The sequence below is a fragment of the Pongo pygmaeus genome, chromosome 19 (assembly GCF_028885625.2).
Source record: "Pongo pygmaeus isolate AG05252 chromosome 19, NHGRI_mPonPyg2-v2.0_pri, whole genome shotgun sequence".
Lineage (NCBI taxonomy): Eukaryota > Metazoa > Chordata > Mammalia > Primates > Hominidae > Pongo > Pongo pygmaeus.
In genome coordinates, this window is record NC_072392.2 from 17,404,252 (window position 1) to 17,426,024 (window position 21,773).

At 47.2% G+C, this 21,773-nt stretch overlaps 2 protein-coding genes across 2 annotated transcripts in view; both read right to left on the reverse strand.

Annotated features, from left to right (window-relative positions):
* Positions 1–12,578, reverse strand: part of LOC129017823 (uncharacterized) — a 29,754-nt gene extending 17,176 nt beyond the window's left edge. Inside the window, exon 1 of the mRNA XM_054458598.1 lies at positions 12,085–12,578. The gene's annotated coding sequence lies outside the window, so the exon portion shown is untranslated. The remainder of the gene's footprint in view (positions 1–12,084) is intronic.
* LOC129029837 (TBC1 domain family member 3G-like) lies at positions 12,529–21,183 on the reverse strand. Its single transcript, XM_054458126.1, has 12 exons — positions 21,071–21,183; positions 20,666–20,705; positions 20,111–20,190; positions 19,802–19,910; positions 19,359–19,468; positions 18,055–18,103; positions 16,980–17,079; positions 16,165–16,259; positions 15,722–15,787; positions 15,147–15,246; positions 14,432–14,764; positions 12,529–12,752 (listed from the first exon to the last, which is right to left on the reverse strand). The coding sequence occupies exons 1-12, from the start codon at positions 21,181–21,183 to the stop codon at positions 12,529–12,531; spliced, it is 1,419 nt and encodes a 472-aa protein (XP_054314101.1).
* Between the last annotated feature and the right edge of the window lie 590 nt (positions 21,184–21,773).

Here is a 21,773-nt window from a genome sequence, read left to right on the forward strand (position 1 = left end):
CAGAACAAAACTGTGTCTCAAAAAAAAAAAAAAAAAAAAAAAAGAAGAAGAAGAAGAAGAAGAAAGAACACAGTTCAGAATTCATTTCTCTTGTTTCCCCATTATCTGAGGTCTGCATGCCAAGGGATTGATTTGGTGGGGCTTCAGGTTTCTGAAAAACAACTCAGGGACTTGTGTTAAGATGTTACCATTAGTTTCTATAGGGAACCAAACATCTCACAACTGTAACTACCTTGGCTATTGTTTTAAGCTACTATTGCGTTCTTGTTTATCAAGTTGCTCATTACTTCTCAGGGCCAGCTGGGTGCCTGGAATTTCCCTTGAAGGAACTCAAGATTTTCCTTTATTTCCAGGCTTGTTGGAGAGTGGGAGGAAGGAGGCCCCTAAGTGGGGTGGCTGCTTTATCTCAGTGGTAGCTTTTTTGGTCAGTTTTCAGATCAGGGGATGTAGAACATTCACAAAACAATCCACACTCTGCTTTGGGGATAAATTATGAATGGTTTGTACATTAAAACTCCAAAGATCCCAAAGCACCTACCCTATTTTAAAGCATAGTAGCCATTATGATACAAGCCAGTTTTGCAATGTCAAATTCATTCTGAGTAGAGTGTGGGAAAGGAAGAATTGGAAAAACGGAATAGGTTGAAACCAAAACAATCCTCCCTTGTTTTAAATGGAATCAAGTTATCCAATGACTCTGTGGCCCAAAATCAGTCAAATTAATTAATTTCTCATCGTGATAAATAGGTGTCATGACACTGATGTTTGCATGTATGTACGATTTACCCCCTGCTTTCATCTTTTTTTTTTCTTTTTATGAGATAAGAGTTTCACTCGGATACCCAGGCTGGAGTGCAGTGGTGCAATCTCCACTCATTGCAGCATCTGCCTCCTGGGTTCAAGCAGTTTTCCTGCCTTAGCCTCCTGAGTAGCTGGGATTACAGGCACCTGCCATCACACCTGGCTAATTTTTGTATTTTTAGTAGAGACAGGGTTTCACCATGTGACCAGGCTGGTCTCCAACTCCTGATCTCAGGTGATCCACTCACCTTGGCCTCCCAAAGTTGCTGAGATTACAGGCCTCAGCCTAATCCCATTCATGGGGTCTCTGCTTCATGATGTAATCACCTCCCAAGGCCCCACCTCCAAAGACCATCACATAGGGAATTCGATATTAACACACGAATTTGAGGGGGACAATAAGATTTGGTCTATAGCATCTGGTCACCCTGAGCCATCTGCACTCACAGGAAATCTATAACCTTCTATAAGTATTTGCTGGTCCCCTCTGGGTTTAGGGAAATCTTTAATTGCAGCTCTTGATTCAGCTGGGCCCAAGCTTAAATTCTACATTTGCCCGCATAACTTGTTCATGGGACAAAGGGAATTTTAGAGGCAACTGACCATTTGGAGTTTTAGGAGAATTGGTGAGGGAGGGCTTGGGATCTGGATGAGGAGAAGGGGAGGGAAGAGAGGAGGGATGAAGGTGCAGAAGGAGAGAAAGCAGAATGCAAAAGGGGAAGAGAACATGTGGATATAAGGGTCAACTGGAGGGCAAGGAAGGTAATTTTCCTTGCATTCTAAACTCGGACCACATATCACGTCAGAATCACCTGAGGAATGCATATTCCTGGGTTCTGGAAATTTTTTTTTTTTGGGACGGAGTCTCACTGTGTCGCCCAGGCTGGAGTGCAGTGGCGCGATCTCAGCTCACTGCAAGCTCCGCCTCCCAGGTTCACGCCATTCTCCTGCCTCGGCCTCCCCAGCAGCTGGGACTACATGCGCCCGCCAACACGCCCGGCTATACTTTTTTTTGTATTTTTTAGTAAAGATGGGGTTTTGCTGTGTTAGCCAGGATGGTCTCGCTCTCCTGACCTCGTGATCCGCCCACCTCGGCCTCCCAAAGTGCTGGGATTACAGGCGTGAGCCACCGCACTAGATGGAAATTTTGATTTCATAAATCTGGAGTTGTGCCGATTTATCTGTATTTATCATTAGAATTTTGGATAATTCTGATGCAATTAGACAACACAGCAGAGCGTGACAACCACTGGTTTGGGATGTACATCTGGAAGACATTCGATTATATAAAATAATCACAAAACAAAGTGAGGGGGAATTGTTTATTTAAAAAATGCTTGAATATAATTCATCTCTTCCTGTATATGTGGTTTGACCACATATTTTGTTTCTGCAATACTAAGATTGGAAATGTGCAGAGTTTTTTTTTAAAAAACAAGTAGAAGAAAGGAGTTGAAAAGAAAATTGACAATTGTCTGGTAAGAAGGGAAAGGAAGCAGCATATTTTTGTATGTTATTTGATGGTGTCTAAATTATAAGTCCAAATGCTATTTCTAAAAAAGCCAAAATACAAGTTTTTGTGTATTTTTTTTGTTTTTTTGGTTTGTTTGTTTTTTGAGATGGAAGTCTCACTCTGTCGCCAGGCTAGAGTGCAGTGGCACCATCTCCTCTCACTGCAAGCTCTGCATCTGGGGTTCATGCCATTCTCCTGCCTCAGTCTCCCGAGTAGCTGGGACTACAGGTGCCAGCCACCACACCCAACTAATTTTTGTATTTTAGTAGAGACGGGGTTTCACCATGTTGGCCAGGCTGGTCTTGAACTCCTGACCTCAAGCAATCCACCTGCCTTGGCCTCCCAAAGTGCTGGGAATACAGACATGAGCCACTGCACCTAGCATGAGAACTATTATACCTTCTTATTTCAGAGACCCTCAAAATTATAGGCTAGCCATATTCTATATGAATTTAAGCTTTTATCATTGCCATTTTTATCAATCCAGTCTCCACAAAGCAACCGTAGTATGCAATTTTTAGAATTCCAAGCCATATCATAATACTCCTGTTTTAAAGTCCCTGTGCAAGCTGGGCACAGTGGCTCACACCTGTAATCCCAGCACTTTGAAAGGCCAAGGCGCAGGGGTCACAGGGTGAGGAGATCAAGACCATCCTGGCTAACACAGTGAAACCCTGTCTCTACTGAAAATACAAAAAAAAAAAAAAAAAAAAAAAAAAAAAAAATTAGCCAGACGTGATGGCGGGCGCCTTTAGTGCCAGCTACTCCAGAGGCTGAGGCAGGAGAATGGTGTGAACCTGGGAGGAGGAGCTTGCAGTGAGCTGAGATGGCACCAATGCACTCCAGCCTGGGTGACAGAGTGAGACTCCGTTAAAAAAAAAAACAGAAACAAAAACAAAAAAACCCTGCTCAATTACTTCTTTTCTCCCTCATTAGAATTTAAGCTTAACGAAGCTAGGCAACTTTATATATTTTTCCACTGATCTATCTCCATGAGCTGGAGATCACTTAGCGGAAGGTAAATGATCAGTAAATATTTTCAAATAAGAGAATCAACTGTTAATAATTTTCTTTCTTTGAGTATACATTTAGACTTTTTAAAATCAAGAAAATAGATTGGTCAAGAGAATTCTGTTTTTTTTAAAATTTTTTTATCCATAGATTATATTAGCTGTGTTAGTATAAATTTCAGTGTGGGAAGCTGTAAGCATTTCCTAAATTTTAAAATGAAAGGCATGGGATTTAAATATCTGCTCCTTTTATTTAAGGAATTAAAAAAAAAGACAAGCTTATCTTTTAAAATATATTTATATATGTAAACAACAATCTACATTTCTTTTTTCTCTTTTTATCCCTGAATACTTTTTCAAGTTATTAATGTCCTCAGTTTTAAAAATCCCCCCTTGTTTTTTTTTTCCAAGACGGAGTCTTGCTCTGTCGCCCAGGCTGGAGTGGAGTGGCACCATCTCCGCTTACTGCAACCTCCACCTCCCGGGTTCAAGGGATTCTCTTGCTTCAGCCTGCCCAGTAGCTGATATTACAGGCACGCGCCACCACACCTGGCTGATTTTTGTATTTTTAGTAGAGACGGCTTTTCATCATGTTGGCCAGGCTGGTCTCGAGCTCCTGGCCTCAGGTGATCCACTCACCTCGGCCTCCCAAAGTGCCGGGATTACAGGCATGAGCCACCGTGCCCGACCTACAAAATCCATTTCAATTATAACATTTTAAAATATGTATGCAACTTCATTAAGAATATCTTTGTGTTCCACTGAATAGCTTGCCAAGTAATACATTGGTAGTACAATTTCCTCATACATCTTCAATTTGTTTGATTAGATTTATAGATTTCCTGTTCTTAACTCATAATTTCATTCAAGTATAACACATCCTACTTGACCTCTGTGGGGTTTTCATACCATATATTTATTATTGAAATTGGTTTTTGATATTCGAATCAGAAGTTTATCATATTGTTGGTTAGATTGGTCGGTAGAATCCTTTTTTGTTTTGGTTCTGTGGTTTATTCATTACAGAGTGGCTTTGCTACTGTAAAGCTTGAAACATTTTCTTTCTTTGGTTTCTTTCTTTCCCTCCCTCCCTACCTCCTTCCCTCCCTTCCTTCCTTCCCTCTCTTTTTCTTTCTCTTCCCCTCCCTCCCTCCCTCTCTCCCTCCCTCCCTTCCTTCCTTCCTCTTTCTTTCTTTTGACAGGTTTTGCTCTATCACCCAAGCTGGAGTGCAGTGGTGCTAAAAACACTCAGTTAAAATTTTTTTTTAACATAAATTCATTTAACAGAAAAAACAAAAATTTTTTAACAGAAATTTATCTTACATTAAGCAACTTTCTTTTCAATGTAACCAATATTTCTTTTAAGTGAAAAATTAAATATTTCCCATCTGTTAGCCTCGACACTTTACCTTCTGCAGCCTCAACTTTTCTGGCTCCAGCAAACCTCCCCTCTCAGCCACTCAAGTAGCTGGGAATACAGGTGGTGCCACCATGCCTGGACAATTTTTGTAATTTTTTTGTAGAGATGAGGTTTCACCATGTTGCCCAGACTGGTCTGGAACACCTGGGCTCAGGTGATCCTCCCACCTCGGCCTCCCAAAGTGCTGGGAATATAGGCATGAGCCACCATGCCCAGCCAAAAGGTTGAAACACTTTCTAAATTTGGAAACAAAGTGTGTGGCATTTAAATACCTATTCCTTAAAACTTGGAAGACATGTTAACATCATATAAACCCAGGGACTGTATTTTTAGATTAGTACATGTAGATATTTTCAATTTCTTCTAAAGTTAAAAAAATATTTTCTATTCAGAGAATTCTTGATAACAGAAGGTAAATATTTAAATTTTCACTTAAAAGAAATGTGGTCAATTTGAAAAGGAATTTGGTTACTGTAAGTTAGATACATTTCTGTTAAAAAATAATTTAAAAAAATAATGCTCAAAAAGCGGTGGTCATGGCATTTATTCGAGACAGAGGAACTTTATTCTGTTCTGCCTTTAATAACAAAAGTATATGGATAAAGATTATTCTATAGGGACATAGATTAAAAGATAGCATAAAATTTTATTTTAAAAATGGAGATAGGCTGGGCGTGGTGGCTCACACCTGTAATCCTAGCACTTTTGGAGGCCAAGGCAGGTGGATCACCTGAGGTCGGGAGTTCGAGACCAGACTGATCAACATGGAGAAACCCCGTCTCTACTAAAAAATACAAAATTAGCTGGGCGTGGTGGCACATGCCTGTAATCCCAGCTACTCAGGAGGCTGAGGCAGGAGAATCGCTTGAACCCGGAAGGTGGATGTTGTGGTGAGCCACTATGGCGCCATTGCACTCCAGTCTGGACAACAAGAGTGAAACTCTGTCTCAAAAAAAAAAAAAAGAAGAAGATAACTTTTTGATACATGTATTAAATGTAAGCGAATAGCAAACAACATAAAAAATGAACTTTTGGGGGGATATTATGGGATACAAACAAGTACCGAGAACAGTATGAGGAATAAAATTCTCATCCTGGCTTGGTGTGGGCAGAACCTCACAGTCTGAGAACAGCCCCAGTATGTGGTGGTGTTAGGGCCCCTCTGTGTAAAAACTGTTCTCATTTACTGAGAATTGAAGTCTCAGTAAAAAATGAAAATACTACCAACCTCAACACAAAATGATTGGTTCATCATTAGATATACCCTGTGACTTTAAAACATGTACAATTCTGTTGTCATTCTATAAGGTTTATCATTTGTTAAATTTAAAACCAGAATAATTTCAAACTTCAAGTGAAATAAACCCCTTAGAGAACTAAATTTCAAAATGTAAGCCCCTATCTATCTATATCTCTATCATCTGTATCTGTGTTAGGCCATTTTCTGTATTGCAAAAGCAAAAGCATCCTTCTAGGCCTTCTGAATTTTAAAGGATCACACAAATATTGACACAATGGTGATTGACAAAGGTAGATGTTAATATTATTTGGAAAAGAGTTTCATTTATAGTATTATGAACAAATTCTTAGAATTGGACTAGAGAAGTATGAAGTCACCTAGGGACTGATTGCACACACAGTGCTTTTCACTGAGGAAGCCGTTGCATAATTTCTGTTGTATATTTTTACTACAATGATAAATTTTGGTTTGAGTTTAGATGTGTTCATTAAATATAGGTTAATGTTACTGTCTTTTGCCAGGTTATATAAATTGTTTCCATTTTACATTTGTTTTGTGTCTCATGTTCATTGTTCTAATAGGAATTTATTTTAGGCAAACACAAGCATTTCATTAGAGAAATTTTGACATATCCCAGGTTTTTTTCTCTCTCTCTCTCTTTTTTTTTTTTTTTGAGATGGAGTTTCACTCTTGTTCTGTAGGCTAGGGTGCAATGGCGTGATCTTGGCTCACTGCAACCTCCACCTCCCAGGTTCAAGCCATTCTCCTGCCTCAGCCTCCCAAATAGCTGGGATTACAGGCATGAGCCACTGTGCTCAGCTGACATGTCCCAGGTTTATCTGATCTACCAAAAATACACATAAAATCAGAGGAAAGAAAATGTGCAATTGATGTCACACATCAGCGATACCAATAAGAGTCACAGTGACATATTTTACCTCCAATTTGTGAGCAAAGGTGCCAGTAAATTCTGATAGGAGGCAGCAATACTTTGCCTAAATTCCTATGAAAAATCGTTAAGTTCTTTTAAAAGCTGGGAAGTGGATGGTTGGGGGGATGTGTAATACAAAACTGTAACTCATGAAAATTAGCTATAAATCCAGGCTATGACAGGAGCAGCAAGAGTAGATGTAGCTTTTCTTAAAACTGTACTTGAAAATTATTTCATCATCATTTATAAATCCTTTAAAATAATATTTAATTAGCATATATCCTAAAAAAGGGCAGAAGTACAGTCAAAATAATTTTTATATAAAGTAATATGTGTTAATACATATGGTTTATTCTAGTTCGTTTTGTTTCAGGCTGTCTCAGAATTGTGAAATAGGTAAGTGAATGATAGAAATATTCTCATAGTTAAAACTTAGAATGATTATCCCTGTAAAAGGTAGAATATTACCTTAATTTTAGTTTCAAAGGAAAAGGTAATATATCCATATCCACCTGAATTTTACTTTGAAGAGTAGGGACCAATATGTCTCCACACATATTTTATTAATCATGGGCGTTTTGTCAGACTGATGGGATGAATCTGGTAAATTCACTGTGTGTGTGTGTGTGTGTATGTGTGTATCACTGATTTACCACATGTAATGATTAAATGATACATTTAATTATATTATTTATTTACGGTATTTAAAGAGAAAGTACTACTAAGGTAATTATTGACTTTCCTAATATCAGACCACTTATGCTCAGAGCAGGACACAGAACTTACAGAACAGTGCCTATTTTGTAACCCAGTATTTCCTTCTCAAATTTTGAATAACAATTTGAATAATTTAAATGATATTTTAAATCCTATCATTTTAATGTAACCCTTTAATAATCAAAAAGGTAATGCTAGGCTGGGCAGGGTGGCTCACACCTGTAAACCCAGCACTTTGGGAGGCCAAGGCAGGCAGATCACCTGAGGTCACCAGTTTGAGACCAGCCTGGCCAACATGGCAAAACCCCATCTCTACTAAAAATAACAAAAATTAGGTAGCTGTGATGGTGGGTCCCTGTAATCCCAGCTACTCAGGAGGCTGAAGCAGGAGAATCGCTTGAACCCAGGAGGTGGAGGTTGCAGTGAGCTGAGATCGTGCCACTGCTCTCCAACCAGGTGACGGAGCGAGACTGTGTCTTAAAAAAAAAAAAAAAAAAAAGTGATGATATAAATATTTTGTATTATTTAAAATAGGTCTTTTAAAATTTCCCCTTCACATTAAATGCAAACATAAACATTTTTGTAAAAATGAAAACATTGCAAATAATTCAAAGACCATTTTATCCTCTATTCCATGTGTTCTTCTTCTTACCAAAAGTAACTGTTTCCAGCATGGTTTCACCTCTAAGTTCATGCTCTTAACCACCTTATTATCCTGAATTTATGCTTTATAAAACATGATATGGTATGATGTATGCATTACTTCAGTTGCCTAATTTAAAATTATAGAGGGCGAGGGATGGTGGCTCACATTTGTAATCCCGGCACTTCTGGAGGCAAGGTGGGCAGATCTCTTGAGCTCAGGAATTGGAGATCAGCCTGGACACCATGGGAAACCCTGTCTCTATAAAACAATGTAAAAATTAGCCGGGCTTGATGGCACCCACCTGTAGTCCCAGCTACTTGGGAGGCTGAGGTGGGAGTATCACTGGAACCTGAAAGGTTGAGGCTGCAGTGAGCCGTGTTAGCACCAATGCACTCCAGCCTGGGTGCCAGTGTGGGACCCTGTCTCAAAAAAATGAAATAATATGAAGTAGGTCTTCCTAGTGTTATCATTTTAAAGATAATAAAATCAACATATAGAGATCATACTAAAAACACAAGATTATATAATCCCAGCTACTCGGGAGGCTGAGGCAGGAGAATCACTTGGACCCGGGAGGCAGAAGTTACAGTGAGCCCAGATCATGCCATTGCACTCCAGCCTGGGTGACAGAGCCAGACTGTCAAAAAGAAAACAACAACAACAACAACAAAAAACCCCACAAGATTATTTATTGAATCACATCGAAGAGTTCAAGGAAAACTGCTAAGTTACTGATTTTGTCGATAGTTTTTGTTTTTCTTTATTTTTTAATTTTTGAGACAGAGTCTTACTCTGTCATCTAGGCTGGAGTGCAGTGGCATGATCTCAGCTCACTGTAACCTCTGCCTCCCAGGTTCAAGGGATTCTCCTGCCTCAGCCTCCAGAGTAGCTGTAATTACAGGTGGGCACCATCATACCAGGCTCATGTTTGTATTTTTAGTAGAAATGGGGTTTCACCATGTTGGTCAGGCAAGTCTCGAACTCCTGACCTCATTATCCACCACCTCCCCCAGCCTCCTAAAGTGCTGGGATTACAGCTACCGGGCCTGGCCTGTCAATAGTTTTCTATAATTTTTGGCATAATATCTACCTTGACTTATGTTAGGGTAAAAAATCAGTGATAACTCTAAAGTGTAGAGAGATGAAGTAGCAGGCCCCATGCTTTGACATTAAGAAGAATGGGGTTAAGTGTGAGGCTTCTGTGAATTGTCTGAACTATCTAGATACCAGTGATAATGACCTAGAGGCACGTTGTCCAATAGCCACACATGGCTACTACATTTAAATTTAAATTAATTACAACAATATAAAAATTTGGTTAGTCACACTAGCCACCTTTCAACTTCTCAAAAGCCACATGTGGGTAGTGGTTAGCATATTTCATAGCATAGACAGAGACCATTTCCAGCATCAGAAAAAGTGTTGGAGAATGTTTGTCTGGACACTTACACACACAGAGAAATGTCAAATTAGGTTAAGATGCTATCAAAAGCTAATGCTCGGACTTGCCCTTAGACAAATACACGTTATCAATGCCCTGCTGATATGAGAACTGAGAATAAAATGTGTGTTCCAGGTGGACTGTAATTAAACAGTTGAATGCCTGACTACAAACATTTGAATGTATTTGGTGATTTGGACCTGGAATGTATCCTTAGTTTGGTTAAACATGGAAATATTCTTCTCTTTCTGACCTACTTATTAAAGATGTTTGAATGATAGCATTACATACATTATGCAAAATCTTTCTCAAATATTGCAAGATATATATAGTATAGGAAGAAACTACTATATGATTGTATTAGCATTTTCACTGCTTAATAAATGCATTTTGTATTACAAAATTAATAAGTATCCACAGTATAATTAGGGTATTCCTCCAAAATATTATAAATAATAACATTAAACAAGTTTGGAAACGGAAAGAAAGGGTCAGCAGTGTGTGTTACAGCATGAACATTTGTTTCCCCCAGAATGTATATGCTGAAGATCTAACTCTCAGTGTGATGGGATTTGGAAATAGGGCCTTTGAAGGTAATTAGGTTTATATGAGGTCATGAGAGTGGGGTCCTTATGCTGGAATTAATGCCCTTATAAGAAGAGGCCAGAAAGCCTGTTCAAGAACCAAATCAGTCATTGTCTTGGTCATAGACTTCCCAGCCTCCAGGGCTGTGAAAAATAAATGTCTCTTGTTGAAAGCACCGTTTATAGTATTTTGTTATAACAGCCTGAGTAGACTAATACAGCATGTAAATATTATATAATGACAACAGAATAAACAATGTGGCTAAAAAACAGATAACAAAAGAATCTGGGACCATTACATCCTAAAGTCTGTTACAACTAAATAAAAAAATTTAAAAATTAAAAATGCGCTTTCATTATGTCAAAAGCAGGTAGAAAAAAACATAACAATTACTTGAGTGTTTGTGTCCAAGCACATAGTATAAAATCTCTACACAATATATCATTAAATCTTCCTAATGAAGTAGTTTTATGCTCATGTGTCATAAATAAATGAATAAATTATGAACAGTTGAAACGTAGGGAAAATTATCAGCATTCCAGTTAATAATTAGTGGGTCTAGAATCAGGAAAATAAGCCTAAATACAGTGTAAATGACTAAAGTATATTTAATAGAAAAATACATTAAAATACTGAAGACAAAGAATGTTGCTCTGTAAGCTCGTTAACGCAGCAGTAATCAATTTATATAAATTATTCCCAATATTAATGAACGTGGAGAAATCAGTGAATAACACATTGAAAAATGAATGCCTAGGAGATGAAGTAAAACTTCGGTCTTTTTGGAATATTTAATAAATTCCCACTTTAAACTAATGATGAAAAAAATGAAGACAATTCCAAATATGACAAACGAAAAGAGAGATACAAACAGATATACGAGACATTTTTTTATTTCACAAAATGGTAAATGTTAAGTTGGAAAACACGGATCACTAAGTGATTTTGCGAAACAAACAACAAAATCATTAACACAGAAGTTATACCAAAAATGCAAAGGAGTCTTCCCACCTCCGCACAAAACAACAAAAGCACAAAAGTTGTTAGGCTGAGACATTTCAAAGTAAATTATTTTATTACCTCAAGAAAAATATCATATAAAAGCTATTTTGTCAGTTCCAGGAAAGTTTCCAAAATGTTTAATCAAGTCAGCATAAAAATGATACCAAAATCTAGGAGAAAACGCGTAATAAAATAAAATGCTGCAAAACACAGTTCATCCTCAGTTATATCAGTAAAATATCCTAAATAAAATACTTGCCAATAGAATGCAAAAACAGAGAGAAAGAAAGGACACCGAGCAGGAGCCCACGAGGTTCACAGTAAGAAAACAAGTGGCTGAGCAGCCGGAGAGAAAGCAGCCCCGGGATTCTGCCACGTGACGTGCGGTGGACCCAGCCGCAGGGACCCGCCAGGCTACCTGCCCCTCAGCCCCTCGGCACCTCGGCCCCTCACCCCTCAGCCGCCTCGGCCTCCTCAGCCCCTCAGCCGCCTCAGCCTCCTCAGCCCCTCAGCCGCCTCAGCCTCCTCTGCCCCTCAGCCGCCTCAGCCGCCTCAGCCCCTCAGCCGCCTCGGCCGCCTCAGCCCCTCAGCCGCCTCGGCCTCCTCAGCCCCTCAGCCGCCTCGGCCTCCTCTGCCCCTCAGCCGCCTCAGCCGCCTCAGCCCCTCAGCCGCCTCGGCCGCCTCAGCCCCTCAGCCGCCTCGGCCGCCTCAGCCGCCTCAGCACCTCAGCCTCTCAGCCGCCTCAGCCTCTCAGCCGCCCGCGCCGCCGCTAGCTCACCCGCCCGGCTGCCTTAGGGGTTGGCGCTGCCCAGCGGGCTCCAGCGCAGCCTCCTGCCGGTCTTCCCACCGGCGGCTCCCGCCACTGGCTCCTGGCCGCCGGCTACTACCCTCGCTCCGTGGGCAGGGCCAGTCCGGGGGAGCGGACCCCGAGAGGCGCGGCGGGTTGGCAGGCGGTGTCCAAAAGCCTCTGAAAGCCGCAGCCGGGCGCGAGTCGCTGACCGACCGGGAGGCCCCGATCTGTCCCAGCCAAGGCCTCCTGGCGCCATCACTCACGAGGAGTCCTGGGCGGGGGCATCGCTCCCTCCACGCTGTCGCGGGCTTCTGCCAGGCGGTGATCCGTGTCCAACGCCACCAAAGGGCAGCTTGTCCCCGAGAGTGGGGGAAAATGCATCCTTCGCGGGGATCTGAAAACTCCAGGTCCTCCTGCTAGGAGCCCACGGCCTCAGATGGGGCCCAGGATGCGCCCGCGCTGGGGAAGCGCCCCCTGCACCTGAGCCCGAAATTGTCCCCAACAAACCCCACACCCGCAGGGCTGACGTTTGGACTCCGGGGTGCGGTGTCCATGAAATGGGCACCGCGTGCTTTCCATGCAAAAGACACGAAGTCTGGAGTTTATGAAATTATTGAAGGAAAGCCGCGCCAGTGCGGAGAGATCATGGCCCAGAGCTGGCAGAACCGATCAGACCAATGCTGAGCAAAAGGCCTGAGGAAGACCATCTGGAGGAGCATCCCGAGGGCCTTCCCCAAAGCACCAGATCGCCTTCCTTTCCGAGGCCACAAAGGCGAGAACCTCCAGAAATAGCATGAAACACGGTGACTTGGTGACTCCCAAGCCTGCTGCCACCGTGGTTTCCGGCAAGGCAGAATCAAGGCATGAAGTAATCCACCCCAACCACGCTCCTCTGAGGGCTGAACAAGACATGGATAGTGGGTGAAGGCAAGTGTTTGTCCCAGGAGAGACCCAGGATGGTTGCTCCCTTGAAGTCACCCGCCAGTCTGAAGGCCCAGGTGACTTGAGCAATACCAAGAACTGGCCACGGTCACTAGGGTAAATATTGGCATCTTACCTGCAGAAGGGAGGGATGCAGCGAGCCAGGGCAGAGGATGCAGTGAGCTGAGATCGCACCACTGCACTCCAGCCTGGGCACAAGAGCCAGACTCCGTCTCAAAAAAAAAAAAAAAAGAAAAAAGAAAAAAAAAGAGGAAGAAAGCAAATTTATTGTCTTCAGTGGTTCAAAATAACAAAAGCTGATTGCCAAATACAGTATGTGAAATAACTCCTGCTTAAATTGTTTAAGAAAGAAATGATATAGGGCAAACACAATAAATTAGTCTTGTGTGACATTTTTTGAGTACCTGAAAATGCTTCTATTTAAAAAAGGAAAAGGAGTTTTGACTCATCTTGGCCAGTATTTAAAACATGAGCATGGCAGACACGGTCCTGCAGCCTCTTCCCAGTGAGGGTCTTCAGTGGCATTTACTGCAGTTGTCAGCTGATGCTGTGTCTCTCCTGGGCCTGGGTAACTTCAGGGACCTCCACTGACAGCTTCTCCTCTCCTCAGGCTTCCAGAAAAGTAACAGCCAACCAGGGAAATAGATTTATCATTTTAAACAATCTTGACAAATCGTAGAAATTTTATTGGTACTACTCACAGCTCTAGGTTTTTGAGCATTTTTTTTCCATGGAGATTAGATGATAAACATTGGGTCTGTGCTTCTACATGTGTTCATGACCCAATTGGCCTCTTTGATACTCAAGTAGTAACACTATTCTGAAGAAGTGAAACTGTTGAAATATATTATAAATACATATATTCTTATCTATAATTTATTAATATACACGTTCAACAATCTGAAATCTTTAAATTTTGGCAAACTTCAATGCTGACCGGTATAATATTCAATGAAATAGCTTCTTTAATTTTTAATCACTTTAACTTTTAATCACTTTCAATTTATGGCTCATTTGTTAATTTTTATGTTTTCATGCTCTTTTAGTATGTGAACATATAGTACATTCTTTTTCCTTTTTTGAGACAGAGTTTCGCTTTTGTTGCACAGGCTGGAGTGCAATGGCACAATCTTGGCTCACTGCAAACTCCGCCTCCCGGGTTCAAGCAATTCTCTTGCCTCAGCCTCCCGAGTAGCTGGGATTACAGGCATGCGCCACCATGCCCAGCTAATTTTGTATTTTTAGTAGAGACAGGGTTTCTCCATGTTGGTCAGGCTGGTCTCGAACTCCCGAACTCAGGTGATCCGCCCAAAGTGGAAAGTGGGGGAGGGGTGTTGCGGGGTCCTGCCCATGTCCCCTGCCTGTCCACACAGCATGTCCAGCACACACTCACGTGTGCTCAGCACCTGCCCTGAGGACCGGCAGACCCATTTGACTTTCTTAGAATAGAGGAGGGAGAGGAGGAAGAAGACATGCAGGAGGAAGGCCAGGTAGGAGGGCTGATGGGGCCACGTCACTCCCCACCATTGACTGCCCCAGAGGGTGACTCCAGAGGGGACCTGGTGCTGGAGCCCACCTGGGGGTGGCAGGTCCCGGTGGTTTCTTGTGAGTTTCTTCATAGAGGTTTGAAGGATCCTGAGGACTGTGTTGTCCTCCAGGGCCCAGCTCTGAGAGAGTCGCTCCTGCAACTCCCAGATGATGCTCCAGGAAAGCTTCATGAGGTGCTCTAGGGACAAAGCGCCTCATGAAGCGCTCTAGGGACAAAGTATCAGGCCAGGAGGGTTCCCTGGGAGAGGTCAGTGCCTGCACCCCATTTCCACCAGGCCCCACCTCCCACTGGCTGGTGCCTGGTCCTTTTTGGCCACCCCGGGGTCCAGCTGTGCACAGGAGGCTACAGTTGGGGAAGGCAGGGCAGGGAAGTGCTCACCACACTCCTGACTTTCATCTGGGTCATGTGGGGGGAGGACTCCGTGTCATCATGCCTTGCCCAGCCCACCAGGCCAGACCCCCAACCTGGATGGAGCAGGCAGCGTAAGGACACTTCCCTCAGGCCAGCCGGGGTCTGTCCCACGTGTTCCCCCAAGCACCCTCGGGCACACGGGACTTACTCCTGTGTATTTTGAATGATGCATGCACCATGGCCGTCAGTACCCACTCGCCCTCCAAGATGAGCACATCCCACAGTCTCAGGGTGAGTCCGAAAGATTTCTGTGGGGACAGCAAGTGTGGGAGAACCTGGCCTTTCCAAGCTGGGGCCAGTGGCCTGAGCAGGGCCCACTGGGGTTTCACTCCCCTGGAGTGCTGGGGACCCCTCTCCATGGGATGAGACCCCCCATAAGACTGAGTCAGACAAGGTCCTGTAGCTCCTTGTGAGGGACTCATCTCAACTGCGCTGGGGCTTCTGGAAAGAGGACTTCCTGAGGACTTGGGGCTTCCCTGGGCCCTCCCAAGTTGGGTCCTGCCCCAGTCTGCCCACGAGGCTGGGCCTGAGCCCTGGCTTCTGCCATGGGATGCCCCCTCTTGAGCAGAGCCTGGCTTGTGAGCCCTGCAGGGACTTGCCTGTGCCTCCTGCGGGCTGGGGGTGAGCCAAGTCCTCCTGGGGGAGCTGCAGCCCTGAGCTGAGGGAACCACGCACTGTGGGACATGAGGGTCCCTGGGCTGGGGTCTCCCTGTGCCTCCTTACCCCATCAAGGAAACACCAGAGGAGCCTCGTCAGCATGGAACCCTCAATGCACAGCCCTTCCTTGCACTGAAGGGAGGAGCAGAGGAGCTCAGAGCCCCCTGGGCTGCCCTGAAATCCTCCCACTTCCAGGCCCGTCTGCAGACCTTCCTCAAGGGCACAACCCATGATGGTGGCCAGGGCTCCAACACCCGCCCCATGCACAGACGCCTGGTGGACACACTTCTTTTAGCCCTGCTCAGCTGCAGCTCCGCCCTGGTCCCAGTGCCTCTGCCTCCACCAGGGCAGGAAAAGGAAACCCAATGCTGAATCCATGGGGAATCCTCATCCCAGATCAGGCCATGGCTGGGACTCAGCCTCTTGCCAGCCCCATGAGGGACTCGAGCCTCCCCTGACCTATGGGGCCCAGGGTGTCTGGTTAGGAGCTGAGGGTGTCATCCACTCACCAGCTGTCTCATGATCTTCGGGAAGGACTTGTGCAGCACCTGCTCCTGGTGCAATAGGAGCCTCTCGAGCCGGGCAGTATTTAGGCTGTAGAATACTGAGAAGCCCCAGACCCATCACCCCGTCAGACCCCACTCCCAAAATGTGGAGGCATCAGCTGGAAAAGCTGGGCAGGGTGGGGAACCCTGGACCCCGAGGCCTCCTTCCCTCCCATCTGGTGACCCCAGCATGCAGCCTCAGCCCTGGGGAGGAGGGCCCTGGCTTGAGGTGCTGCCTAGTGGCATCCTGGGTCCAGGTGCCAGGAGGGCAACCTGCCTTTGACACCACGAGGCAGGCACCAGTGGGGAGAACAGGGTGGGAGCTGGGGGCTATGTGGCTATCTCTTGGATGTGGGGGGTCATGCTGGGGGACATGGGATGGGCAGACACTGCCATCTAGGCTTTGTTGGCCCATCTGTAGGGAGGGAGGGTGGCTGGGAGCACAGCCAGCTGGGAGGCAGGACACTCAGGGAGGTGAGTGGCACCTGCACAAAGTCGGAGCTGGCTTCAGGCAACAGAGGGCAGCCGGGGGGAGGTATCCATGCCCTCTGATGTTAGGGATGAAAGGCATCTGACTTGAGGTGAGGGTATCCCTGTCCAGACGCAGGCTGCTGTGGGACCCTCAGCAGGTACATCTGGAGGCTTACAAATAAGCTGGGATACAAGGAAGGCGCCTTGCCTGGAAGTCAGGATCACCGGCCAGGGTGGCCGTCCCCTGGCATGACTGTGTAACACCCCAGGGGCAGCTGTCCACCTACCCTGCAGGGAGTGCCTCTCACCGGCCAGCAGCTGGGTCAGTGCCCAGAAAGCATCTTCCTCCGGCAGATACAGGAGGAGGATGGCGGTGATGCAGCTCAGGTCCCTGTGGTAGCCCACCTCCTGCAAGAGCCAGAGTCACCGTGGAAGGATGTCACCTGGGAGGGCTGAGGCCACCTGGGAGGACTTATGTCACCAGAGATGGCAGAGGTCCTTCGGGACACCTCTCTCAGGCCCCACGGGATTTGAAGTGCAGCCTCTGCACCCCTCCCCTGGCACTGGGCATGAGGACTGAGCAGGTCACGCACAACTCAGTTGACAAGGAGCATGGGGGGACTCCTGCAGCAAGTGTCCAAGCTCACATGGCCCAAAAGGGCACAGTCAGGGATTGTTCACACCCCCTCCCCTGGGCCAGGCTGGGGAGGCCACTGTGCCAGGCCTGGGGCAGCACCTGTGAACTGCACCCGCCACGAGGGCAGGCGGCGGGGCGCTGACCACCACACAAAGGGTCCTGCAACAGCCCAAAGGCTGCCTGCCGGACACAGGGGGCGGCTGGGTCCTCCATGTGGGCAGCTCATGCAGTCAGCTCAGCACTCTCCCTGCCTGGAATGGTCTGGAAAGTGGAGGCCAAGCAGGAGCAGCCACCTGGGTGACCCCCCTCACTATCTGCTATGCTCCAATGGGGTTTGTGCAAAGGGGAAACTGGATCCTTGACAAGTTTCCAGTGAAGAAGAGACTCCCCCAGGATGCAAACTCATTTCATGACAAAAGCCTGGCCCATCAGGCACCTCAGCAACTTTTCAAACCTGTCTCCTACGAGGACCATCCTGCGTAGGACCCTGCCAAGCTCCTAGGCCCTGGGGCAACACCGGGAGTGGAAGGTCATTTCTTCATCTGAGACGTGGTGTTTGGGTCCATGTGACACCAGGAGTCTGGGTTTCAACCCTTTTCTGCCAGCAGCGAGCTGGAGTCCTGCCTACTACGTGCTATTGGGTCACGAACACTGAATTTTCAAGAAGTGCCGATACTCCTGAGAGACACCCATGCCTGTGAATACGGGCACATGGCCCAGGAATATCGCTGCCCGGGAATACTCACAGGGTTATATGTAGAGGAGGCCATGAGGATGTCACATAATTCCTGCTGCCTAGAAAAAAGGGAAAAGAGGGTTTTCTTTGTTTTATGCAGATGCTGTTAGTTTCATTTTGTCTACAAACCCGGACAAGGTACACAATTCTGGGTTCAGATCATCCACCAAATAAGCAGTGAGCTCTTCAGGACACCTGAGTTTTTAGGTGTTTTTTCAGTAAAATCCACGTTTCTTGCAATGCAAATATCACAGGTGTAAAGTTGGATTAGTGATCATTTTCACTCTGGTTAATTTTTTCTTCCCCTCTTTCTCGGTTTGCACACATGGAAGTCCAGTCTTTGGGACGTGCAGTTCCACGGTTCTGAACCAATGTGCAGAGCCTCCCGTCCATGGCTGCAGCCCTTTCCAGGGCAGCTCCTTCATCGTCCAAGTCCCCAGCATGTCCCCTTTGCAGCTGACATCTCCCGGCTCCATCAGCGCCTGGCCATCCTGACTTGTTCTCTGTCTCTGTGGTTTGCCCTTTCCCAGAATGGCCGATGAATTGGAATCCCACAGTGGTAGCCTGAGGGGTCTGGCATCATTCCCTCAGCAATATGCTCCTGAGATCCACCCATGTTCCTGTGGGCATCAAGGGTTCGTTCCTTTTCCTCACTAAGTCATTTCTGTCTGAAGAGTGGAACCCCCTTCCTCCTAAGTACCTGTGTTGAAGATCATCTTGGTAGCCTCCGGGTGTGATTGACAATCAAGTGGTGAATGTGGCATGTGGCTTTTACTTGGACATCAGTTTTCAAATCAATGTGGTCAATATCTGTGACACTTTGGGGGTGTGTGGTACAAGGCCACTGAGCTTTGTGAGCCATGGCCCATTTCACCTCCAAAGTGGCTGTGCCCTGTCACATGCCCAACAGCCATGGATGAGAGTTTCCGGGGCCCTGCATCCTCCCTAGTATTTTTGACTGTCAGTGTTGCCTGGGAGGTCTCCCGTGCCCTGCCATCCTGCCACCTTCCCATGGGTCCCTACCCCGGGTAGTTGTGGGTCAGGAGAGCACTTTTCACCATCTGCATGATTTTTTTTTCTGCCTTCTGTCCTCTTGGGAGCTGCCTGGGTTCTAGCTCCACATGTTCCAGCCTGGCCCAGGGCTTAGAGCCGGGGAGGTGCTCAGTCTATGGTGCCGGCTGCTCCCTGGGCCAGGAGAGCCCTTGGTGCTCTGTCACCCAGGAGGGGTGACCCTGGCCTCTGCCCTGGGGACACCCTCATTCCTCTGGATTGCCCCCAGCTTCCCTGGGACCCCTGCAGCCCCCTAGGCCTTACTTGACTCCGAATATTTGTATGAACATCAGGTGGTTCTGTAGGGTGTGGCTGACATCTAGCTGGATGTGGTGGCTGATCCTGGAGGACCTCTTGCCCTTCTCCTTCATGACCTGTAGGGCAGGGCCAAGAGGAGGAAGCAGCCTCAGAACAGACAAAAGATTCCCTGCCCCAACAGCAGTCATCCCACAGTCAGTACTTCTGGAAGGAAGGGAGGAAGGTTTCCTTCTGCAGAAAGCTCCATTTTGCCTTGTTTCTGAAGCCAGGGAGGGTCAGCAGGCCCTAGTGCACCTGCAGTACCTGAGTTGCCATCTATGTCCAGGATGTGCATCTGACCACAGCCCCCACCCCCAACCCGGGCTTGACATTCCTTCCAGCTGGAGTCCTGGGCTCCTGATACAGCCTGCTTGTTTGTCCTGCCCTGGCTGAGTGTGGGAGGGTCTTACCTTATATTTCCCTGGGTTCTGGGACTTGACTTTGTCAATATCTAGCAGGAGTGACCACACCCAGCCCCACACTGCCAGGGGAATGCCTTTATACACTCTTTGAGACAGCCACAGACAGAAGAACACTCCAGTGAGACAGGACACAGGGCGACCCCGTGGAGGAAAGGTGGCAGACAGGCCTGCTATCCTATGATGAGGACAGGGTGCCACCCACCCACTGAGAGGCAGACAGTGCCAGGTCTGCCATGGGCACCTGTCCCCTGGCTCTGCAGAGAGCAGTCACAGGGTCCACTCCCTCCCCATGTTACCTTCTTGCTGCTTCTATATTTTGTCCAGTCTGCAAACATCTTTAGCCACTTGTTGGTATGTTTACTTTCCTTACGTCTTTGCTGTCAAATGAGCCATGATGGAGTTAGCGGAGGTACCAGGCCCCTGGCAGTGGCCCGTGGATGCTGGGTCCAGGGCTTGAGGCCCTAAAGGGACCCAACCTGAAGGAGCCAGGAAAGGGCAGACTCCAGGGACTGAGACCCTCTGAAAGAACTGGAGCTGGTGGTCTGGACTGGTGATGCCAGGGCACGCTGTCCTCAGGCCACAGATGCCCCGAGTTTTGGTCAGGTCTCAGCCTTCAGCTGGGGACTTGGTACAATCAGGCAGTGGACTCTGAGCCAGGATTGCAGTGCTTGGTTTGGGTTTTGGTCAAGCCCTCATGAGAACAGAGTCCAGCAGGAAAGGCTGCCCCTCCCAGTGACAGCCATGGCCCACTTACCACCTGCTGGGCCCACTGGCCACCCCCTCTGCCTCACCAACCACCCCTGATTCCTGGTCCCTGGACTGGCCTCCCACGCAGCAGGCACAGGCTCTTACCTTCACCTCCAGGGCACTGACTGGGTGCAGTTCAGTCTCACTGTAAGGCAACCCAGGCAGAGCTTAGGACCTGCCCAAGCCAGGAGACATCCCCCTCCCTGAGAGGGCCCCAGGGAAGGACTACCTTATCCCCATCCACCCTAAGTCTCAGCCTGGGACAAGGCACAGAGAGGGAAGGCAAGGGCCTCCCTGCGGACCTGACACCCATGAGGCACTGGGACCCTGGAGAAGAGGGAGCTCCAGGCTGGCCTGGAAGGGGCAACTCAGGGCCCATGGGGTGCCTCAGGCTGCACAGTGGGGCTGCTCCTCTAGGGCTGGAGGTGACACCCTCTGTGGATGTTGAGAAAATCCAGTCCTGAGACAGCATGGGTGCTGCCCAGGGTGGGTAGCTGAGCCCTGACTGACAGCATTGCCTTGGGAGTGACCACATCACCCACCAGAGTCCAGGGAGCCTGGCCTGAGGGCTGCCCAGTGCCCTGAGGACACACCTGGCGCCCATCCCACCCGATATTCCCCATGGGCCTTGCAAGGTGTGACCTCCCAGCGTGCACCTGCCTCTGCCTGCGCCCTGGCCGCTGACCCTTCCTATTCCCCACCTTCCCCCATCCTGCCTGGCCCAGACTCCCTCTGGCCACCTGGCCCTTCTTTGGCCCTTTTCCTGTCAGAGCCTAAGAATGAGCCCTCCCTCCCTGACCCGTCCACACCCCTGCCTTGGCCACTTTCTCATGGGGCTGCCCAGTGCTGCTGGGGAGAAGCCTGGGGTGACAAGGGTGACCAAGGGCCCTGCAGGCAGTGGGGATGCCCCTACTACCCCACCTCCAGCCTCGGCCAGCTCTCAGGGCAGTCAGCCTTTAGCCCTCAGCCTCCTCCCAGCCACTGCAAAATCCAGGACATGGGGTGCCTGACTGTCCTCCCCCTACTGTCCTCCCTGCCCCGACTCCACCTCCCCCATCCACCCTCTGTGGTGCTGACTGAGCCAGTGGGAAGCAGAGTCTCTGGAGGGCCATGCAGAGCCTTGGGGACTGACCAAGTGCCCCCACTGAGGGGTCCCGCCTGGGCCACAGTTCCCTGCCTACCCCATCTCCCATGGGATTCATTGGGGGCTGTA